This window comes from Nannobrachium achirus (assembly GCF_963921795.1).
Source record: "Nannobrachium achirus genome assembly, chromosome: 24".
NCBI lineage: Eukaryota > Metazoa > Chordata > Actinopteri > Myctophiformes > Myctophidae > Nannobrachium > Nannobrachium achirus.
The window spans coordinates 862,754-883,242 of NC_137831.1; the positions used below are offsets into that span (position 1 = coordinate 862,754).

General features: G+C 40.5%; 1 protein-coding gene across 1 annotated transcript in view; it reads left to right on the forward strand.

Annotated features, from left to right (window-relative positions):
- The window catches only part of aox5 (aldehyde oxidase 5), a gene marked incomplete at both ends in the record, with an annotated part of 102,427 nt that overhangs the window by 33,166 nt on the left and 48,772 nt on the right, over positions 1 to 20,489 (forward strand). The window contains 6 exons of the mRNA XM_080754921.1: positions 8,065 to 8,158; positions 11,173 to 11,282; positions 12,549 to 12,805; positions 13,441 to 13,603; positions 14,665 to 14,754; positions 16,709 to 16,878. Of these exons, the coding sequence (XP_080611047.1) occupies positions 8,065 to 8,158; positions 11,173 to 11,282; positions 12,549 to 12,805; positions 13,441 to 13,603; positions 14,665 to 14,754; positions 16,709 to 16,878 (884 nt within the window). The remainder of the gene's footprint in view (positions 1 to 8,064; positions 8,159 to 11,172; positions 11,283 to 12,548; positions 12,806 to 13,440; positions 13,604 to 14,664; positions 14,755 to 16,708; positions 16,879 to 20,489) is intronic.

The following is a 20,489-nucleotide window of genomic DNA, read 5'->3' on the forward strand; positions in this document are numbered from 1 at the left end:
AGCAACACAGATACGTAATACTGCTGTATGTATGTTTAATAACACTATGAACACTATGGGAGCAGCACAGATACGTAATACTGCTGTATGTATGTTTAATAACACTATGAACACTATGGGAGCAACACAGATACGTAATACTGCTGTATGTATGTTTAATAACACTATGAACACTATGGGAGCAACACAGATACGTAATACTGCTGTATGTATGTTTAATAACACTATGAACACTATGGGAGCAACACAGATACGTAATACTGCTGTATGTATGTTTAATAACACTATGAACACTATGGGAGCAACACAGATACGTAACACTGCTGTATGTATGTTTAATAACACTATGAACACTATGGGAGCAACACAGATACGTAACACTGCTGTATGTATGTTTAATAACACTATGAACACTATGGGAGCAACACAGATACGTAACACTGCTGTATGTATGTTTAATAACACTATGAACACTATGGGAGCAACACAGATACGTAACACTGCTGTATGTATGTTTAATAACACTATGAACACTATGGGAGCAACACAGATACGTAACACTGCTGTATGTATGTTTAATAACACTATGAACACTATGGGAGCAACACAGATACGTAACACTGCTGTATGTATGTTTAATAACACTATGAACACTATGGGAGCAACACAGATACGTAACACTGCTGTATGTATGTTTAATAACACTATGAACACTATGGGAGCAACACAGATACGTAATACTGCTGTATGTATGTTTAATAACACTATGAACACTATGGGAGCAACACAGATACGTAATACTGCTGTATGTATGTTTAATAACACTATGAACACTATGGGAGCAACACAGATACGTAATACTGCTGTATGTATGTTTAATAACACTATGAACACTATGGGAGCAACACAGATACGTAACACTGCTGTATGTATGTTTAATAACACTATGAACACTATGGGAGCAACACAGATACGTAACACTGCTGTATGTATGTTTAATAACACTATGAAAACTATGGGAGCAACACAGATACGTAACACTGCTGTATGTATGTTTAATAACACTATGAACACTATGGGAGCAACACAGATACGTAACACTGCTGTATGTATGTTTAATAACACTATGAACACTATGGGAGCAACACAGATACGTAACACTGCTGTATGTATGTTTAATAACACTATGAACACTATGGGAGCAACACAGATACGTAACACTGCTGTATGTATGTTTAATAACACTATGAACACTATGGGAGCAGCACAGATACGTAATACTGCTGTATGTATGTTTAATAACACTATGAACACTATGGGAGCAACACAGATACGTAATACTGCTGTATGTATGTTTAATAACACTATGAACACTATGGGAGCAACACAGATACGTAATACTGCTGTATGTATGTTTAATAACACTATGAACACTATGGGAGCAACACAGATACGTAATACTGCTGTATGTATGTTTAATAACACTATGAACACTATGGGAGCAACACAGATACGTAATACTGCTGTATGTATGTTTAATAACACTATGAACACACTGGGAGCAGCACAGATACGTAATACTGCTGTATGTATGTTTAATAACACTATGAACACTATGGGAGCAACACAGATACGTAATACTGCTGTATGTATGTTTAATAACACTATGAACACTATGGGAGCAACACAGATACGTAATACTGCTGTATGTATGTTTAATAACACTATGAACACTATGGGAGCAACACAGATACGTAATACTGCTGTATGTATGTTTAATAACACTATGAACACTATGGGAGCAACACAGATACGTAATACTGCTGTATGTATGTTTAATAACACTATGAACACTATGGGAGCAACACAGATACGTAATACTGCTGTATGTATGTTTAATAACACTATGAACACTATGGGAGCAACACAGATACGTAATACTGCTGTATGTATGTTTAATAACACTATGAACACTATGGGAGCAACACAGATACGTAATACTGCTGTATGTATGTTTAATAACACTATGAACACTATGGGAGCAACACAGATACGTAATACTGCTGTATGTATGTTTAATAACACTATGAACACTATGGGAGCAACACAGATACGTAACACTGCTGTATGTATGTTTAATAACACTATGAACACTATGGGAGCAACACAGATACGTAACACTGCTGTATGTATGTTTAATAACACTATGAACACTATGGGAGCAACACAGATACGTAACACTGCTGTATGTATGTTTAATAACACTATGAACACTATGGGAGCAACACAGATACGTAACACTGCTGTATGTATGTTTAATAACACTATGAACACTATGGGAGCAACACAGATACGTAACACTGCTGTATGTATGTTTAATAACACTATGAACACTATGGGAGCAACACAGATACGTAACACTGCTGTATGTATGTTTAATAACACTATGAACACTATGGGAGCAACACAGATACGTAACACTGCTGTATGTATGTTTAATAACACTATGAACACTATGGGAGCAGCACAGATACGTAATACTGCTGTATGTATGTTTAATAACACTATGAACACTATGGGAGCAACACAGATACGTAATACTGCTGTATGTATGTTTAATAACACTATGAACACTATGGGAGCAACACAGATACGTAATACTGCTGTATGTATGTTTAATAACACTATGAACACTATGGGAGCAACACAGATACGTAACACTGCTGTATGTATGTTTAATAACACTATGAACACTATGGGAGCAACACAGATACGTAACACTGCTGTATGTATGTTTAATAACACTATGAACACTATGGGAGCAACACAGATACGTAACACTGCTGTATGTATGTTTAATAACACTATGAACACTATGGGAGCAACACAGATACGTAACACTGCTGTATGTATGTTTAATAACACTATGAACACTATGGGAGCAACACAGAAACGTAATACTGCTGTATGTATGTTTAATAACACTATGAACACTATGGGAGCAACACAGATACGTAACACTGCTGTATGTATGTTTAATAACACTATGAACACTATGGGAGCAACACAGATACGTAACACTGCTGTACGTTTATTACATTACATTACATTACCCTAACCCTTTACACTGCTGTACGTTTATTACATTACATTACATTACCCTAACCCTTTACACCGCTTTACTGAAGAGCCTGGAGACTCTGGGAGCAACACAGATACGTAACACTGCTGTACGTTTATTACATTACATTACATTACCCTAACCCTTTACACCTTAACACTGCTGTACGTTTATTACATTACATTACATTACCCTAACCCTTTACACCTTAACACTGCTGTACGTTTATTACATTACATTACATTACCCTAACCCTTTACACCTTAACACTGCTGTACGTTTATTACATTACATTACATTACCCTAACCCTTTACACCTTAACACTGCTGTACGTTTATTACATTACATTACATTACCCTAACCCTTTACACCTTAACACTGCTGTACGTTTATTACATTACATTACATTACCCTAACCCTTTACACCTTAACACTGCTGTACGTTTATTACATTACATTACATTACCCTAACCCTTTACACCTTAACACTGCTGTACGTTTATTACATTACATTACATTACCCTAACCCTTTACACCGCTTTACTGAAGAGCCTGGAGACTCTGGGAGCAACACAGATACGCAACACTGCTGTATGTTTATTACACCAGTAAGACTCCCTAATCGGGAGATAAGCGACCGTTGGTCGCTTATCTCCACAATCTGTCGGTAGATAATGCCGGTCTTATATAAGGGTCATTTGTGTACGGTGTGATGTCATACTGATGTCAGCAGTGTGATGTCATACTGATGTCAGCAGCTATGTCTCTATATATGGAGTTATATGTTGTTCGTGTCCAAATATGGGGCTTGTGAGGTCAGACTTAGTGAGATTCGTCGGTTATCTCCATATATGGAGGGATGTAGGGTAAAAAACATGGTTGCTATGGTAAACAGTTGGTTGCTAGGGTAAAAAAATGGTTGCTATGGTAAACAGTTGGTTGCTAGGGTAAAAAAAACATGGTTGCTATGGTAAACAGTTGGTTGCTAGGGTAAACAGTTGGTTGCTAGGGTAAAACCATGGTTGCTAAGGTGGTTGCTAACGTACACTAACAGACCAGCAACAACAGACTGTTGCCACAGCAACGTACACAAAGGTTTGTGTACACATGTGGTGTGATGTCATACTGATGCGGAGATATGAGCAGGGCAAAGGTGTGACGTGTGACGTGTGACCGACCGACCGACCGACGGACGGCCGGTCGGCCGTCCTACGGTCGCAATTACATTACCCTAACCCTTTATTATTGTTTATTACATTACATTACCCTAACCCTTTACACCTTAACACTGCTGTACGTTTATTACATTACATTACATTACCCTAACCCTTTACACCGCTTTACTGAAGAGCCTGGAGACTCTGGGAGCAGCACAGATACGTAACACTGCTGTACGTTTATTACATTACATTACATTACCCTAACCCTTTATTATTGTTTATTACATTACATTACATTACCCTAACCCTTTATTATTGTTTATTACATTACATTACATTACCCTAACCCTTTATTATTGTTTATTACATTACATTACATTACCCTAACCCTTTATTATTGTTTATTACATTACATTACCCTAACCCTTTACACCTTAACACTGCTGTATGTTTATTACATTACATTACCCTAACCCTTTACACCGCTTTACTGAATACCTTGGAGACTCTGGGAGCAACACAGATACGCAACACTGCTGTACGTATGGTTATTAACACACTGGGAGCAACACAGATACACAACACTGCTGTACGTTTATTACATTACATTACATTACCCTAACCCTTTACACCGCTTTACTGAAGACCCTGGAGACTCTGGGAGCAACACAGATACGTAACACTGCTGTATGTTTATTACACTATGAACACTGTTTATTAACACTATGATCACTATGGGAGCAACACAGATACACAACACTGCTGTATGTTTATTACACTATGAACACAGTGGCCCTCATTTATCAACGTGGTGCAGATCAAAATTTGGGTGTACACCGAAATTTAGGGAAGTCTCGACATTTATCATTTCAACTTGACTTTGACGTTGGCGTAGGGTAGGATCAAATCTCACGTCAAGTCCAGAGGTGGTGTAGGATTCATCCTACACCACTTTGTTCCATTGTAGACGTTGACAGGCAATGGACACATGTATCCACTCGAAAATGTATATCCAACACAATAATAAATAATCCTGTGAAAATATAACATTTTATAAAAGTATATTACAGCCAGCTACATCATGGACATGCACGCCGATTTTATTACCAAGTTACAATGACAAGCAATCAAAATCTAGCAACATGGAAGCAATCTACTGTTAAGTGCCTTAACAGTCTATATTTTAAGATTGCAGACCTGGCTCAGAACAAGCACATTTTAGCCTACGAACGCATGCGAGATCATTTTCGGGACCAGCGCGGCGCCGCTGTGATCTACCGTGAGGCGTGAGCCTCCAATTTATACAGTGACGCAAGTCCTTTTAAATATGGATAAAACCCGAAGCTCCAAACCTGGCTGTGCCCAGCCCCGCGCACGCACGCTGCGGATGATTTATTTGGGGGTCCGCGGCCCACCTGGGAGAAGACCAGCTCGCGCAGGAACGGTACATGATCGCTAGTTCAAGCACTCAAGAAACGTGCATTGCGCTCGTCGCCGAAATTGGGTTAAATTAATATCCAAAACGTAACTGTGGGGTCTCTCAATTTATACAGTAGATACTGTACACTATGCTGGAGTTAATGATGAAACCCGACGTGGCGAGCCTTGAGATCATGGCCATGGGGAATATGATTGCTTGTAACCAAATGAACGCGCTCTGTCTGCACACGCACGGCACGGGTAGGCAATGGTTTAAATTAATATCCAAAAGTATTCATGGCAGTGACCAGTGACTTGTGTCATTCATGTCGGCTGCGGTGCTATAGCCTCCTTGTCAAAGATTGTACCGTTGGTTAATCCCACGTTTCCACTGTCAAAGACTGCTGTGTAAACCAAAATGCTGCTGTTCCAAGTAGCCTAGTTGCGTGTGTAGGTGTGTGCGTGCGTGCGTGCATGTGTGCGTGGCCTGTGTGGGACCTGCCTGTGTAGGTCGTATTCGGGTTGTTCTGGTCGTAAAATGGGGGCGTTTCGAGAATAATTAAGGGCGTGTTATTTAAATTTCAGCTTGCGCATTTATCAACGCTGGGATCAAATGTACACCAGGTGTGTCTGTTTAGGAAGCATTGATAAATGCCGTGCACACGTTGCCCTACGCAAAATTTGGTGAAAAAAATAGACCATTTTTTACACTCCATTGATAAATGAGGGCCTATGGGAGCAACACAGATACACAACACTGTATGTATTATTACTAGAAGGTCGGCCGGCTATGCCGGCCTCCCCTCTAGGTCGTCGCGTTGCGTCTATAGGAGTAAATATTCGTCGAAAACAAATGTACAGGGTGGCCACGATCTGATGGTTTTTTTGAGAAAAAAAAGTTTTTTGAGGAAAAAAAGTTTTTTGAGAAAAAAAAAGTTTTTTGAGAAAAAAAGTTTTTTGAGAAAAAAAAATTGAGAAAAAAAATGTGTTGAGAAAAAAAAATTGAGAAAAAAAATTTTTTTGAGAAAAAAACATTTTTCTCAAAAAAAAAATTTTAGAGAAAAAAAAAATTTGAGAAAAAAAATTTTTTTGAGAAAAAAAAAATTCTCAAAAAAAATTTTAGAGAAAAAAAAGAAATTTGAGAAAAAAATTTTTTTTTGAGAAAACTTTTTTTTTGAGAAAATAAAAAAATTTGAGAAAAAAAAAATTTTAGAGAAAAAAAAAAATTGAGAAAAAAAAAGTTTTTTGAGAATTTTTTTTTTGGAGAAAATAGAATTTTTTGAGAAAAATAAATTTGAGAAAAAAAAAATTTGAGAAAAAAAAAGTGAGATAAAAAAAAAATTTCTCAAAAAAAAAATTTTAGAGAAAAAAAAATTTTGAGAAAAAAAAATGTTTGAGAAAAAAAAATTGGAAAAAAAAAAACGTATTGGTGATGCGATGACGTGGTGTATACGGATGTTACTGCGATTGAGGTGAAAGAGAAAAGTGGAAAGTTGTGAGCTAACTATTAGCTATTTTTGTGTGTGTGTGTGTGTGTGTGTGTGTGTGTGTGTGTGTGTGTGTGTTCTGGCTACGCCCCCCTCGGTTGAAATTGGATCCGCCGGTCCCATAGCTGGGAATACGAGCCAATGGACGGCGGTCACCATGGCAACGGGGGGCCAATGATAGAGTTATGGGCGGTTTTATTCCCTACGCTCTACCGACATCTGCTCTAGCTATGAGTTGAAGTGGAGGCGAAATGGGCGTGTATGGGCTTGGAAGTGGGATGCGGCTCTAAGAAAAATGTAATAGTAGATAGGAGCAACACAGATACACAACACTGCTGTACGTATGGTTATTAACACTATGATCACACAGCATACAGCTCATGAATATGAAAAGTCCATATTTCAAATATTACTCAAAACAAGGATTTATAATAGAGAAACGTCAGCCTTCTGAAGTCAGAGTGTTTAGAAGTCCAGTGTGGAGTTTCTACATTGTTATGATTTGTGGTTCTATGGGGATAAGATCATCTGTGATGCTTCTTCACACAATGTTCTAATTCTTGGAGATGCATCTGTATATTGTTTAATGATGTAAACACAGGGCCTACTGTAGTTCATGTTATGTAAACACATAGCCTACTGTAGTTCATGTTATGTAAACACATAGCCTACTGTAGTTCATGTTATGTAAACACATAGCCTACTGTAGTTCATGTTATGTAAACACAGGGCCTACTGTAGTTCATGTTATGTAAACACATAGCCTACTGTAGTTCATGTTATGTAAACACATAGCCTACTGTAGTTCATGCTATGTAAACACATAGCCTACTGTACGTTCATGCTATGCCTTTAAAGTGTATTTTCCTTCCACAGACGGTGGGAGGGAACATCGTCAGTGCCAATCCCAAGTACGACCTCAGCAGCATCCTAGCAGCGCTGCAGTGCACACTGACGCTAGCATCTACAGGTAACCTACATCCTAGCAGCGCTGCAGTGCACGCTGACTACAGGTAACCTACATCCTAGCAGCGCTGCAGTGCTGACACTAGCATCTACAGGTAACCTACATCCTAGCAGCGCTGCAGTGCACGCTGACTACAGGTAACCTACATCCTAGCAGCGCTGCAGTGCTGACACTAGCATCTACAGGTAACCTACATCCTAGCAGCGCTGCAGTGCTGACACTAGCATCTACAGGTAACCTACATCCTAGCAGCGCTGCAGTGCTGACACTAGCATCTACAGGTAACCTACATCCTAGCAGCGCTGCAGTGCACGCTGACACTAGCGTCTACAGGTAACCTACATCCTAGCAGCGCTGCAGTGCTGACACTAGCGTCTACAGGTAACCTACATCCTAGCAGCGCTGCAGTGCTGACGCTAGCATCTACAGGTAACCTACATCCTAGCAGCGCTGCAGTGCTGACACTAGCGTCTACAGGTAACCTACATCCTAGCAGCGCTGCAGTGCTGACACTAGCGTCTACAGGTAACCTACATCCTAGCAGCGCTGCAGTGCACGCTGACGCTAGCATCTACAGGTAACCTACTGATCCTTCTGACGCTAGCGTCTACAGGTAGCCTACCTTGTGGTGGATTTATGGTGTGGTCATAGCAAAACTATGGAAGACTAGATGTAAAATGTCTTTGGGTCAAGTACAAATAATTCCACACAACATTGTTTTTAACCAAATTCTGTCCAGTCTTAGAAGGGCCCGTACTCTTGACAGAAATCGAGGAAAGAGAACACCTTGGCACCTCCTAAATTAAAAAAAAAAAAAAAAAAAAATTTGAAAAAAATAAATAAAAATGCACAGATGCATAAGAAGTGCTTTCTCCTTTGGTCAGTTACCCCATTACAGTCGGTCTTTCTCCCAGAATACGCAGATGCATAAGAAGTGGTCTCCATTGGTTAAATACCCCATTACATGGTTTCTTCGTTTACTGAATGTTTTGTATGAAATATATGAGGAACTATTTTTGTATATGAGATGAACTATTTTTGTATATGAGATTTTTCTTGTACATTCTGGAAAAAAAAAAAAAAAACGTATGTATTTGTGAATACAAAAATATTTTGTTTAATAAAGTTTTATTAAAAAGTTTAAACAAAAAAAAGAAAAAAGAAATACAGGTAGCCTACATACTGATCCTTCTGACACTAGCATCTACAGGTAGCCTACATACTGATCCTTCTGACCCTCAAATACCCTTAATGCCCCTCAAACCAATGGCATGACCTGAGACCACAGTGGCCTTAATGCCCCTCAAACCAATGGCATGACCTGAGACCACAGTGGCCTTAATGCCCCTCAAACCAATGGCATGACCTGAGGCCACAGTGGCCTTAATGCCCCTCAAACCAATGGCATGACCTGAGACCACAGTGGCCTTAATGCCCCTCAAACCAATGGCATGACCTGAGGCCACAGTGGCCTTAATGCCCCTCAAACCAATGGCATGACCTTCAATGCCAATGACGTCTCTTGACGTCTATTTTCAAAAGCCCTGGGTGCCAATGACGTCTTTGAGGTCTTTTGTGTTTTTTGTATAGAAAAAAAAAGAAAAAAAAAAGATTTTTTTTTTCTTTTTTAAAGATGTCAAAATGACCTGAGATCAGAGAGATGTTTTTCTCTGTTTGTGTGTTGGCTCCCTCGTTTAGCTGATTGAGAAAATGTGTGTTCATTCTAGTGGATGGACACTTTTTTTGATTCAAACAGCTCTGTCTCTGGAACCATTTGTCTGATTGACAAAATTCTTTTTGCCACTGAATCACAACAACTGTGTCTGTTTCTGAAAAAATTATAAAAAAGAAAACTTTTTTTTTCATTGCATAGTAAAGAAAAACATACAAAATCCTGGCACATCTACCTTGAGAGGCCACAGTGGCCTTAATTCCACTCAAACCAATGGCATGACCTGGGGCCACAGTGGCCTTAATGCCCCTCAAACCAATGACATGACCTGAGGCCACAGTGGCCTTAATGCCCCTCAAACCAATGGCATGACCTGAGACCACAGTGGCCTTAGTGCCCCTCAAACCAATGACATGACCTGAGGCCACAGTGGCCTTAATGCCCCTCAAACCAATGACATGACCTGAGACCACAGTGGCCTTAATGCCCCAGCTGACTGAACCACTTTCTCCTCTGTCTCTTTCTGATCAATATGTAGACACCAATGTCCCTTTCTTGTCATGTTTCTTGTCATGTAGACACCAGTGTATCTTTCTTGTCATGTAGACACCAGTGTATCTTTCTTGTCATGTAGACACCAGTGTATCTTTCTTGTCATGTAGACACCTGAAATCTTAACTCCTCCGAGTCCCCATCTTTAAACCAATCCTGTGACTTTGATTGGTGCAGGGCTGATCATCATTTCCCTATTTCACAGCAGATTAGGTTATCATCCCTAACTCTTAGATTCAACCAATTCTTTCAATGGACTAAAATACTAGTTTTATTTGATGGCCTTCCTGCCCTGGCATTTGGCCTTTGTGCCCTCAAAAATGGACAACACCAAAGACCAAACTATCAATTATCCTTCCAGGGAACCTGAGGACTGGTGTCATGGCACCCTAGAGCTCACTTTCAGAACCCCTGGCCTTGGTGGCCTTGCTCTCTGTGTGTTTTCTGTGTCCTGATGGCCTCTGGCACAAAAATGTTTTTCTGCAAGCACGATTAAATGATCTATCTATGTATGTCTGTCATTTCATTTAATTCTGTAAAGTGGTTTATCTACGTACATTTAGCAGGTAATGTATTGATATACAGTAGTTTATCGACATATGTACAGTATGGCCTTTAATCTCATTCAATAAAGTACTTTATCTATGTATATCTACCATTTAATTTCATCAATAAAGTACTTTATCTATGTACTGTATATCTAGCATCTAATTCCATCAATAAAGAACTTTATCTACGTATATCTAGCATCTAATTTCATTCTATAAGGTTTGTCAAACATCATTGTGTGCAGGTGGAGAAAGGACCCTCCCACTGAACCAGCAGTTCTACCTGGACTTTGGAAAAACTGTTCTGAGACCAGATGAGATCCTGCTGTCTGTGCACATCCCTTACACTACTGCTGTAAGTACACATCCATTATACTGTAAGTACATATCCCTTACACTACAGCTGTAAGTACACATCCATTATACTGTAAGTACACATCGCTGTAAGTACACATCCATTATACTGTAAGTACACATCCATTATACTGTAAGTACACATCCCTTACACTACAGCTGTAAGTACACATCCATTATACTGTAAGTACACATCCATTACACTGTAAGTACACATCCATTATACTGTAAGTACACATCCATTATACTGTAAGTACACATCCATTATACTGTAAGTACACATCCATTATACTGTAAGTACACATCCCTTATACTGTAAGTACACATCCATTATACTGTAAGTACACATCCATTATACTGTAATAAGTACACATCCATTATACTGTAATAAGTACACATCCATTATACTGTAAGTACACATCCATTACACTGTAAGTACACATCCATTATACTGTAAGTACACATCCATTATACTGTAAGTACACATCCATTACACTGTAAGTACACATCCCTTATACTGTAAGTACACAACCATTATACTGTAATACGTACACATCCATTATACTGTAATACATACACATCCATTATACTGTAAGTACACATCCATTACACTGTAAGTACACATCCATTATACTGTAAGTACACAACCATTATACTGTAATACGTACACATCCATTATACTGTAATACGTACACATCCATTATACTGTAAGTACACATCCATTATACTGTAATACGTACACATCCATTATACTGTAAGTACACATCCATTACACTACAGCTGTGAGTACACATCCATTATACTGTAAGTACAACAGCCTCAGATTATGACATAGCCTATCTTTTCAAATGGGGTCCACGTAGCCTCTAGCCAACACCAACTCAACTCAGGACTCTCCATATATGGGCATAAACAGGTGACATCACAGTGATGTCAGATACACAGAGCTATTAATCTCCATAATATAGGCATAAACAGGTGACATCACAGTGATGTCAGATACTCAGAGCAGGGATCTCCATATATGGGCATAAAAGGAATTGTATCCCAGATGATGCCCCGTCAGAAGAACCACACTGACAGAATCCATATATGGACAAGACAGATGGCTCGACCTCGCCCTTAGGCGTCTTACTGGTCATAATCATAATGATGTCATTGTGTCGTGTGTGTGCGTGTGCGTGTGCGCGTGTGCGTGTGTGTGTGTGTGTGTGTGTGTGTGTGTGTGTGTGTGTGTGTGTGTGTGCGCGTGCATGCGTACATACAGTGGGAGTTTGTGTGGTCGTTCCGTCAGGCTCAGAGGAGAGAGCTGTCCTTCTCCATGGTCAACTCAGGCATGAAGGTGAAGATCAGAGCAGGCTGTGGAGAGGTGGAGGGTCTGGAGATCAGAGCAGGCTGTGGAGAGGTGGAGGGTCTGGAGATCAGAGCAGGCTGTGGAGAGGTGGAGGGTCTGGAGATCTACTATGGAGGTGTGGGAGCCACGCTGGTCAGAGCCAGCGCTACGTGTCAGGCTCTGCACGGACGGTACGCCCAGAGACCCAACATCTATGACCCATGATGTGCAGGAACTCTGGACAGACACAGGAGATGAGAATTATTTAGAGCAGGGGTCTTCAACGTTCTCAGGCCAAGGACCCCTTAGTTGAGAGAGAGATGAAGCAGGGACCCCTTAGTTGAGAGAGAGATGAAGCAGGGACCCCTTAGTTGAGAGAGCTGAAGCAGGGACCCCTTAGTTGAGAGAGAGAGATGAAGCAGGGACCCCCACAACCTGTTCATAGATTCCATATAGTTTCATTGTTTGACAGCACAATCAGTGTATTTTGGATTCATGTCAATTTGTGTTTTCAGATATTTAACCACTTGAACCATCAATACTTAATAAACTTGACCTTTCACTCTGTACTTAGTCTGCTCTTTTTCCCCTCTACACCAAATATATATATATATATATATATATATATATATATATATATATATATATATATATATATATAGCTAGTGTCAGTTTTACACTAGCTAACATACAGAACAACGTGTCAGTTTAGCTAACATAGAATAACGCTAACAGTTTAGCTAACATACAGAATAACGCTAACAGTGTTTAGCTAGCATACAGAATAACGCTAACAGTTTAGCTAACACTCAGTGGTCTCCTGCAGGCGCTGGGGGGAGGAGCTCCTGGCTGAGGGGTGTGGCCTCCTGCAGGAGGAGGTCCAGGTTCCTCCGGAGGTTCACGGAGGAAGAGCAGAGTTCCGTCTCACCCTGGTCCTCAGCTTCTTCTACTGCTTCTACCTGAAGGTCCTCCAACAGCTCCACCACAGGGTGGGTGGGAACTCTGATCCAAGGACCCCTACGCTGAGACACATGAAGCAGGGACCCCTTAGCTGAGACACATGAAGCAGGGACCCCTTAGAGAGAGAGACGAAGCAGGGACCCCTTAGAGAGAGAGATGAAGCAGGAACCCCTTAGATGAGAGAGAGATGAAGCAGGGACCCCTTAGTTGAGAGAGAGATGAAGCAGGGACCCCTTAGCTGAGAGAGAGATGAAGCAGGGACCCCTTAGCTGAGAGAGAGATGAAGCAGGGACCCCTTAGCTGAGAAAGATGAAGCAGGGACCCCTTGGCTGAGAGAGAGATGAAGCAGGGACCCCTTAGCTGAGAAAGATGAAGCAGGGACCCCTTAGCTGAGAGAGAGATGAAGCAGGGACCCCTTAGCTGAGAGAGAGATGAAGCAGGGACCCCTTAGCTGAGAGAGATGAAGCAGGGACCCCTAACCCTTAGTTGAGAGAGAGATGAAGTGAACACCTGTTCACTCAGATCAGCCAACACAGGGATGCTGACAGAACCCTCGCAAAAAACCCCAGGACAAAAATCCACTTGTCCGATACTCTTTTCCCTCCTGGCCCCCAAACTGTGGAATAAACTCCCTGTCGCAATTAGAACTACAGACTCACTCCCTAGCTTCCATTAGAACTACAGACTACTCACTCCCTAGCTTCCATTAGAACTACAGACTCACTCCCTAGCTTCAATTAGAACTACAGACTCACTCCCTAGCTTCCATTAGAACTACAGACTTCAGACTTCACCTAAACCCATAGCACTTACCATAGCACTCGCCTACCCTCAATGACCATACGCGAAATTTAGATATTTGTTTCTATGTTATAATTTCTTATGATGTTTTTATTGAATATGTGCTTGGTCTGCCTGTTGTCTTAGATGTGCTTGTATTGATGTACTGATGTATTACCTGCTTATTGTAAGTCTCTCTGGATTAAGAGTGTCTGCTAAATGCCTAAACTGTAAATGGTTGCTGCAGGATGTGTCAGTGATGGTCTGTGAACTCTGTGTCAGTGATGGTCTGTGAACTCTGTTCCTGCAGGGTGCTTCAGTGAACAGCGTTCCTCCAGAGTTCCTCAGTGCTCTGACTCCTTTTAAGAACGACCTTCCACAAGGTCACCACAGTTACCAGGTCAGTACGACCTTCCACAAGGTCAGCACAGTTACCAGGTCAGTATGACCTTCCACAAGGTCAGCACAGTTACCAGGTCAGTACGACCTTCCACAAGGTCAGCACAGTTACCAGGTCAGTACGACCTTCCACAGGGTCAGCACAGTTACCAGGTCAGTATGACCTTCCACAAGGTCAGCACAGTTACCAGGTCAGTACGACCTTCCACAAGGTCAGCACAGTTACCAGGTCAGTACGACCTTCCACAGGGTCAGCACAGTTACCAGGTCAGTATGACCTTCCACAAGGTCAGCACAGTTACCAGGTCAGTACGACCTTCCACAAGGTCACCACAGTTACCAGGTCAGTATGACCTTCCACAAGGTCAGCACAGTTACCAGGTCAGTACGACCTTCCACAAGGTCAGCACAGTTACCAGGTCAGTACGACCTCCCACAAGGTCACCACAGTTACCAGGTCAGTATGACCTTCCACAAGGTCACCACAGTTACCAGGTCAGAACGACCTTCCACAAGGTCACCACAGTTACCAGGTCAGTATGACCTTCCACAAGATCAGCACAGTTACCAGGTCAGTACGACCTTCCACAAGGTCACCACAGTTACCAGGTCAGTATGACCTTCCACAAGGTCAGCACAGTTACCAGGTCAGTACGACCTTCCACAAGGTCAGCACAGTTACCAGGTCAGTACGACCTCCCACAAGGTCACCACAGTTACCAGGTCAGTATGACCTTCCACAAGGTCACCACAGTTACCAGGTCAGTTAAAATCTCCTCTAATCAGGGCTGAGATGTCTCTAACTTTAACTCTATTGCAGAGAGTTGCCAAGAACTCAACAAATGTGGCTGCAAATCAGGGTGCAGCGGAAGGTGCAAATGTTTCAAATTGTGTTTTGTCTGCACAGCACTGTGCAGTTGCAAATGCGATTAAAACTATTTGGCAAAACACACATCTTGGGAACATCTTCACATTTCATGTGTCTGAGTGAGGTATGGATACGGTTCATGGCACTTTTCATGCTTGTATGACGTCCTGATAGGTCATTTCACTATCTGCTCCGCTAAGGTGGCGGCCATCTTGAAGAAAGCGGTCGCCATCTTGGAATTTTGAGTGGCCAGCGCCCTTTTCCATAAGAGGGTCCCTTAGAGAGCATTTGTGGCAAATGTCATGCTTGCATCACAAAGTGAACGATTCTTATGAAATTAGCTATTAATCTACTCCGACTATATGCTGTATCTCAAGATCCGTAATAGATACAGACATGTACTTGGTACCATCCGCAATGCCCATCTTTATATTCAACTTCAATACATTTATGGGTCTTAAAATCAATGCAATTTGAGTTATAAAGGAAAAACAACATTTTTGGACGGACATCTTGGATTTCGGGGGCCACCATCTTGAAATTTTGCTTGGCTACCGCTATTTTTGAAAAGAGTGGGATTCGAAGTGTATATATACCAAGTTTCATGCTTGCATCACAAAGTGAACGATTCCCTCATTATCCTGCTTAGCTAAAATCCAATAACCTGGGAGTGAAACATTTTCAATGTCAACCAAACAAATATCAATAAACAAGACAGGCAGACAAAGAGACACGGAGCGACAGAGACAACGGCCCTGTTTTCGTCCATGCCATAAGTCTTATCCCTAAACTTTTTGGTCTTATTTTACTATTTTGAAAATCATTTTAAGTAGTTCAAGTAACTGGTCTACAATCTCACAATGTGTCGATATAGATTTGAATTATTTAAAAATGTTTTTCAAAATAAGGCAAAGAAGTTTAGGGATAAGGGCTAAGTCAAGGACTTTTAGGGCCCAAAAGGTCCAATTGGAAAGAATCGGAAAAATGATATTTTAGTTATAATCGGTGTTGTCAGATCTTGTGTGTGTTTGTGTTTGTGTTTGTGTTTGTGTGCATGCGTGCGTGCGTGCGTGCGTGCTTGTGTCAGGTGGTCCCAGACTCCCAGTCCTCCGGGGACCCGGTGGGACGTCCCAGCATGCACCTGGCCGCCCTCCAACAGGCCACAGGAGAGGCCTGTTACTATGACGACCTGCCACAGGTCAAAGGTGAACTGTTCATCGTCATGGTTACCAGCACCAAGGCCCACGCCAAGATCACGTGAGGGTTTTAGTCTTTATTTTTTGTCTCATAATCAACTCTTTATTTTAGTCTCATAAACAAGATCAAGTGAGTGTTCTTTTTAATCTTGGAGATGAAGGAGAAAGGAACTGGTTGGAATAACATGTGCTATGTAAAAACCATCCTGTGTGTAAATAAGGTTTTCATAGTTGAGCCAGAGAGCTATGTTGTGTGTAAATAAGGTTTTCATAGTTGAGCCAGAGAGCTATGTTGTGTGTAAATAAAGTTTTCATAGTTGAGCCAGAGAGCTATGTTGTGTGTAAATAAGGTTTTCATAGTTGAGCCAGAGATCTATGTTGTGTGTAAATAAAGTTTTCATAGTTGAGCCAGAGAGCTATGTTGTGTGTAAATAAAGTTTTCATAGTTGAGCCAGAGAGCTATGTTGTGTGTAAATAAAGTTTTCATAGTTGAGCCAGAGAGCTATGTTGTGTGTAAATAAGGTTTTCATAGTTGAGCCAGAGAGCTATGTTGTGTGTAAATAAGGTTTTCATAGTTGAGCCAGAGAGCTATGTTGTGTGTAAATAAGGTTTTCATAGTTGAGCCAGAGAGCTGTTGTGTGTAAATAAGGTTTTCATAGTTGAGCCAGAGAGCTATGTTGTGTGTAAATAAGGTTTTCATAGTCGAGCCAGAGAGCTATGTTGTGTGTAAATAAAGTTTTCATAGTCGAGCCAGAGAGCTATGTTGTGTGTAAATAAGGTTTTCATAGTCGAGCCAGAGAGCTATGTTGTGTGTAAATAAGGTTTTCATAGTCGAGCCAGAGAGCTATGTTGTGTGTAAATAAGGTTTTCATAGTCGAGCCAGAGAGCTATGTTGTGTGTAAATAAAGTTTTCATAGTCGAGCCAGAGAGCTATGTTGTGTGTAAATAAAGTTTTCATGGTTGAGCCAGAGAGCTATGTTGTGTGTAAATAAGGTTTTCATAGTTGAGCCAGAGAGCTGTTGTGTGTAAATAAGGTTTTCATAGTTGAGCCAGAGAGCTATGTTGTGTGTAAATAAGGTTTTCATAGTCGAGCCAGAGAGCTATGTTGTGTGTAAATAAAGTTTTCATAGTCGAGCCAGAGAGCTATGTTGTGTGTAAATAAGGTTTTCATAGTTGAGCCAGAGAGCTATGTTGTGTGTAAATAAGGTTTTCATAGTCGAGCCAGAGAGCTATGTTGTGTGTAAATAAGGTTTTCATAGTCGAGCCAGAGAGCTATGTTGTGTGTAAATAAAGTTTTCATAGTCGAGCCAGAGAGCTATGTTGTGTGTAAATAAAGTTTTCATAGTCGAGCCAGAGAGCTATGTTGTGTGTAAATAAAGTTTTCATGGTTGAGCCAGAGAGCTATGTTGTGTGTAAATAAAGTTTTCATAGTTGAGCCAGAGAGCTATGTTGTGTGTAAATAAAGTTTTCATAGTTGAGCCAGAGAGCTATGTTGTGTGTAAATAAAGTTTTCATAGTTGAGCCAGAGAGCTATGGTGTGTGTAAATAAAGTTTTCATAGTTGAGCCAGAGAGCTATGTTGTGTGTAAATAAGGTTTTCATAGTTGAGCCAGAGAGCTATGTTGTGTGTAAATAAGGTTTTCATAGTCGAGCCAGAGAGCTATGTTGTGTGTAAATAAAGTTTTCATAGTCGAGCCAGAGAGCTATGTTGTGTGTAAATAAGGTTTTCATAGTCGAGCCAGAGAGCTATGTTGTGTGTAAATAAAGTTTTCATAGTTGAGCCAGAGAGCTATGTTGTGTGTAAATAAGGTTTTCATAGTCGAGCCAGAGAGCTATGTTGTGTGTAAATAAAGTTTTCATAGTCGAGCCAGAGAGCTATGTTGTGTGTAAATAAGGTTTTCATAGTCGAGCCAGAGAGCTATGTTGTGTGTAAATAAGGTTTTCATAGTCGAGCCAGAGAGCTATGTTGTGTGTAAATAAAGTTTTCATAGTCGAGCCAGAGAGCTATGTTGTGTGTAAATAAGGTTTTCATAGTTGAGCCAGAGAGCTATGTTGTGTGTAAATAAGGTTTTCATAGTCGAGCCAGAGAGCTATGTTGTGTGTAAATAAAGTTTTCATAGTCGAGCCAGAGAGCTATGTTGTGTGTAAATAAGGTTTTCATAGTCGAGCCAGAGAGCTATGTTGTGTGTAAATAAAGTTTTCATAGTCGAGCCAGAGAGCTATGTTGTGTGTAAATAAAGTTTTCATGGTTGAGCCAGAGAGCTATGTTGTGTGTAAATAAAGTTTTCATAGTTGAGCCAGAGAGCTATGTTGTGTGTAAATAAAGTTTTCATAGTTGAGCCAGAGAGCTATGTTGTGTGTAAATAAAGTTTTCATAGTTGAGCCAGAGAGCTATGTTGTGTGTAAATAAAGTTTTCATAGTTGAGCCAGAGAGCTATGTTGTGTGTAAATAAAGTTTTCATAGTTGAGCCAGAGAGCTATGTTGTGTGTAAATAAAGTTTTCATAGTTGAGCCAGAGAGCTATGTTGTGTGTAAATAAAGTTTTCATAGTTGAGCCAGAGAGCTATGTTGTGTGTAAATAAAGTTTTCATAGTTGAGCCAGAGAGCTATGTTGTGTGTAAATAAGGTTTTCATAGTTGAGCCAGAGAGCTATGTTGTGTGTAAATAAGGTTTTCATAGTTGAGCCAGAGAGCTATGTTGTGTGTAAATAAAGTTTTCATAGTTGAGCCAGAGAGCTGTTGTGTGTAAATAAGGTTTTCATAGTTGAGCCAGAGAGCTATGTTGTGTGTAAATAAGGTTTTCATAGTTGAGCCAGAGAGCTGTTGTGTGTAAATAAGGTTTTCATAGTTGAGCCAGAGAGCTATGTTGTGCACATCCAGTGGTACAAAACAAAACCTGCGCCTTGTTATTTATATCAGGGTCGCACTTGTTCTCTGTGACGTCACCAAGAATGCTGGTCCCTGATTGGCTACCGGTGTGAACAAAAACCTTTTTGTTAATGATTATGCTATGTATTATTAACACATGCTATGTATTCATATTTCTTCCTAAATGTGTGAAGACAGTAGACTGCGTGAATAATGATTATGCTATGTATGCATATTTCTTCCTAAATGTGTGAAGACTGTAGACTGCGTGAAGTGAGTGAGATGAAAAAAAACCTGGGTAAAATCTGCCAATCTCAAGGCACCAACGGTACGCCACCGGACGCAGTACTTCCACTCTCTGCTGACGCAAGTAAAGAGAATAGATGTCGGCCATGGTGGAAACGTTAATAGTAGCTGATTAGCGGCCGTTAGCTCCGTTTCTCCCACAGCAGACGTCTTTTCTCTTCACTGCAACATGAGTGACATAATTAATGAATGACTGACCTAACTGCTGCGGAGGTGGTTCAGGTCACAAGAGGTGGTTTTCATAGCATTAGTCTGGATTTTACTCCATCATTCGTCCATGTGCACTTGGTTTACTTTTGACCAGCGTAAACTTGACTTTGGTCCATTATATCTCCCCTTTAATAATACCATTTATATTATTATTATATCTCCCCTTTAATAATACCATTTATATTATTATTATATCTCCCCTTTAATAATACCATTTATTAAGTGTGCCTGCCATGCAACGCAATGTCAAAACACTTATTGTAATCCGCCATACTTAAGTAAATAAGTAA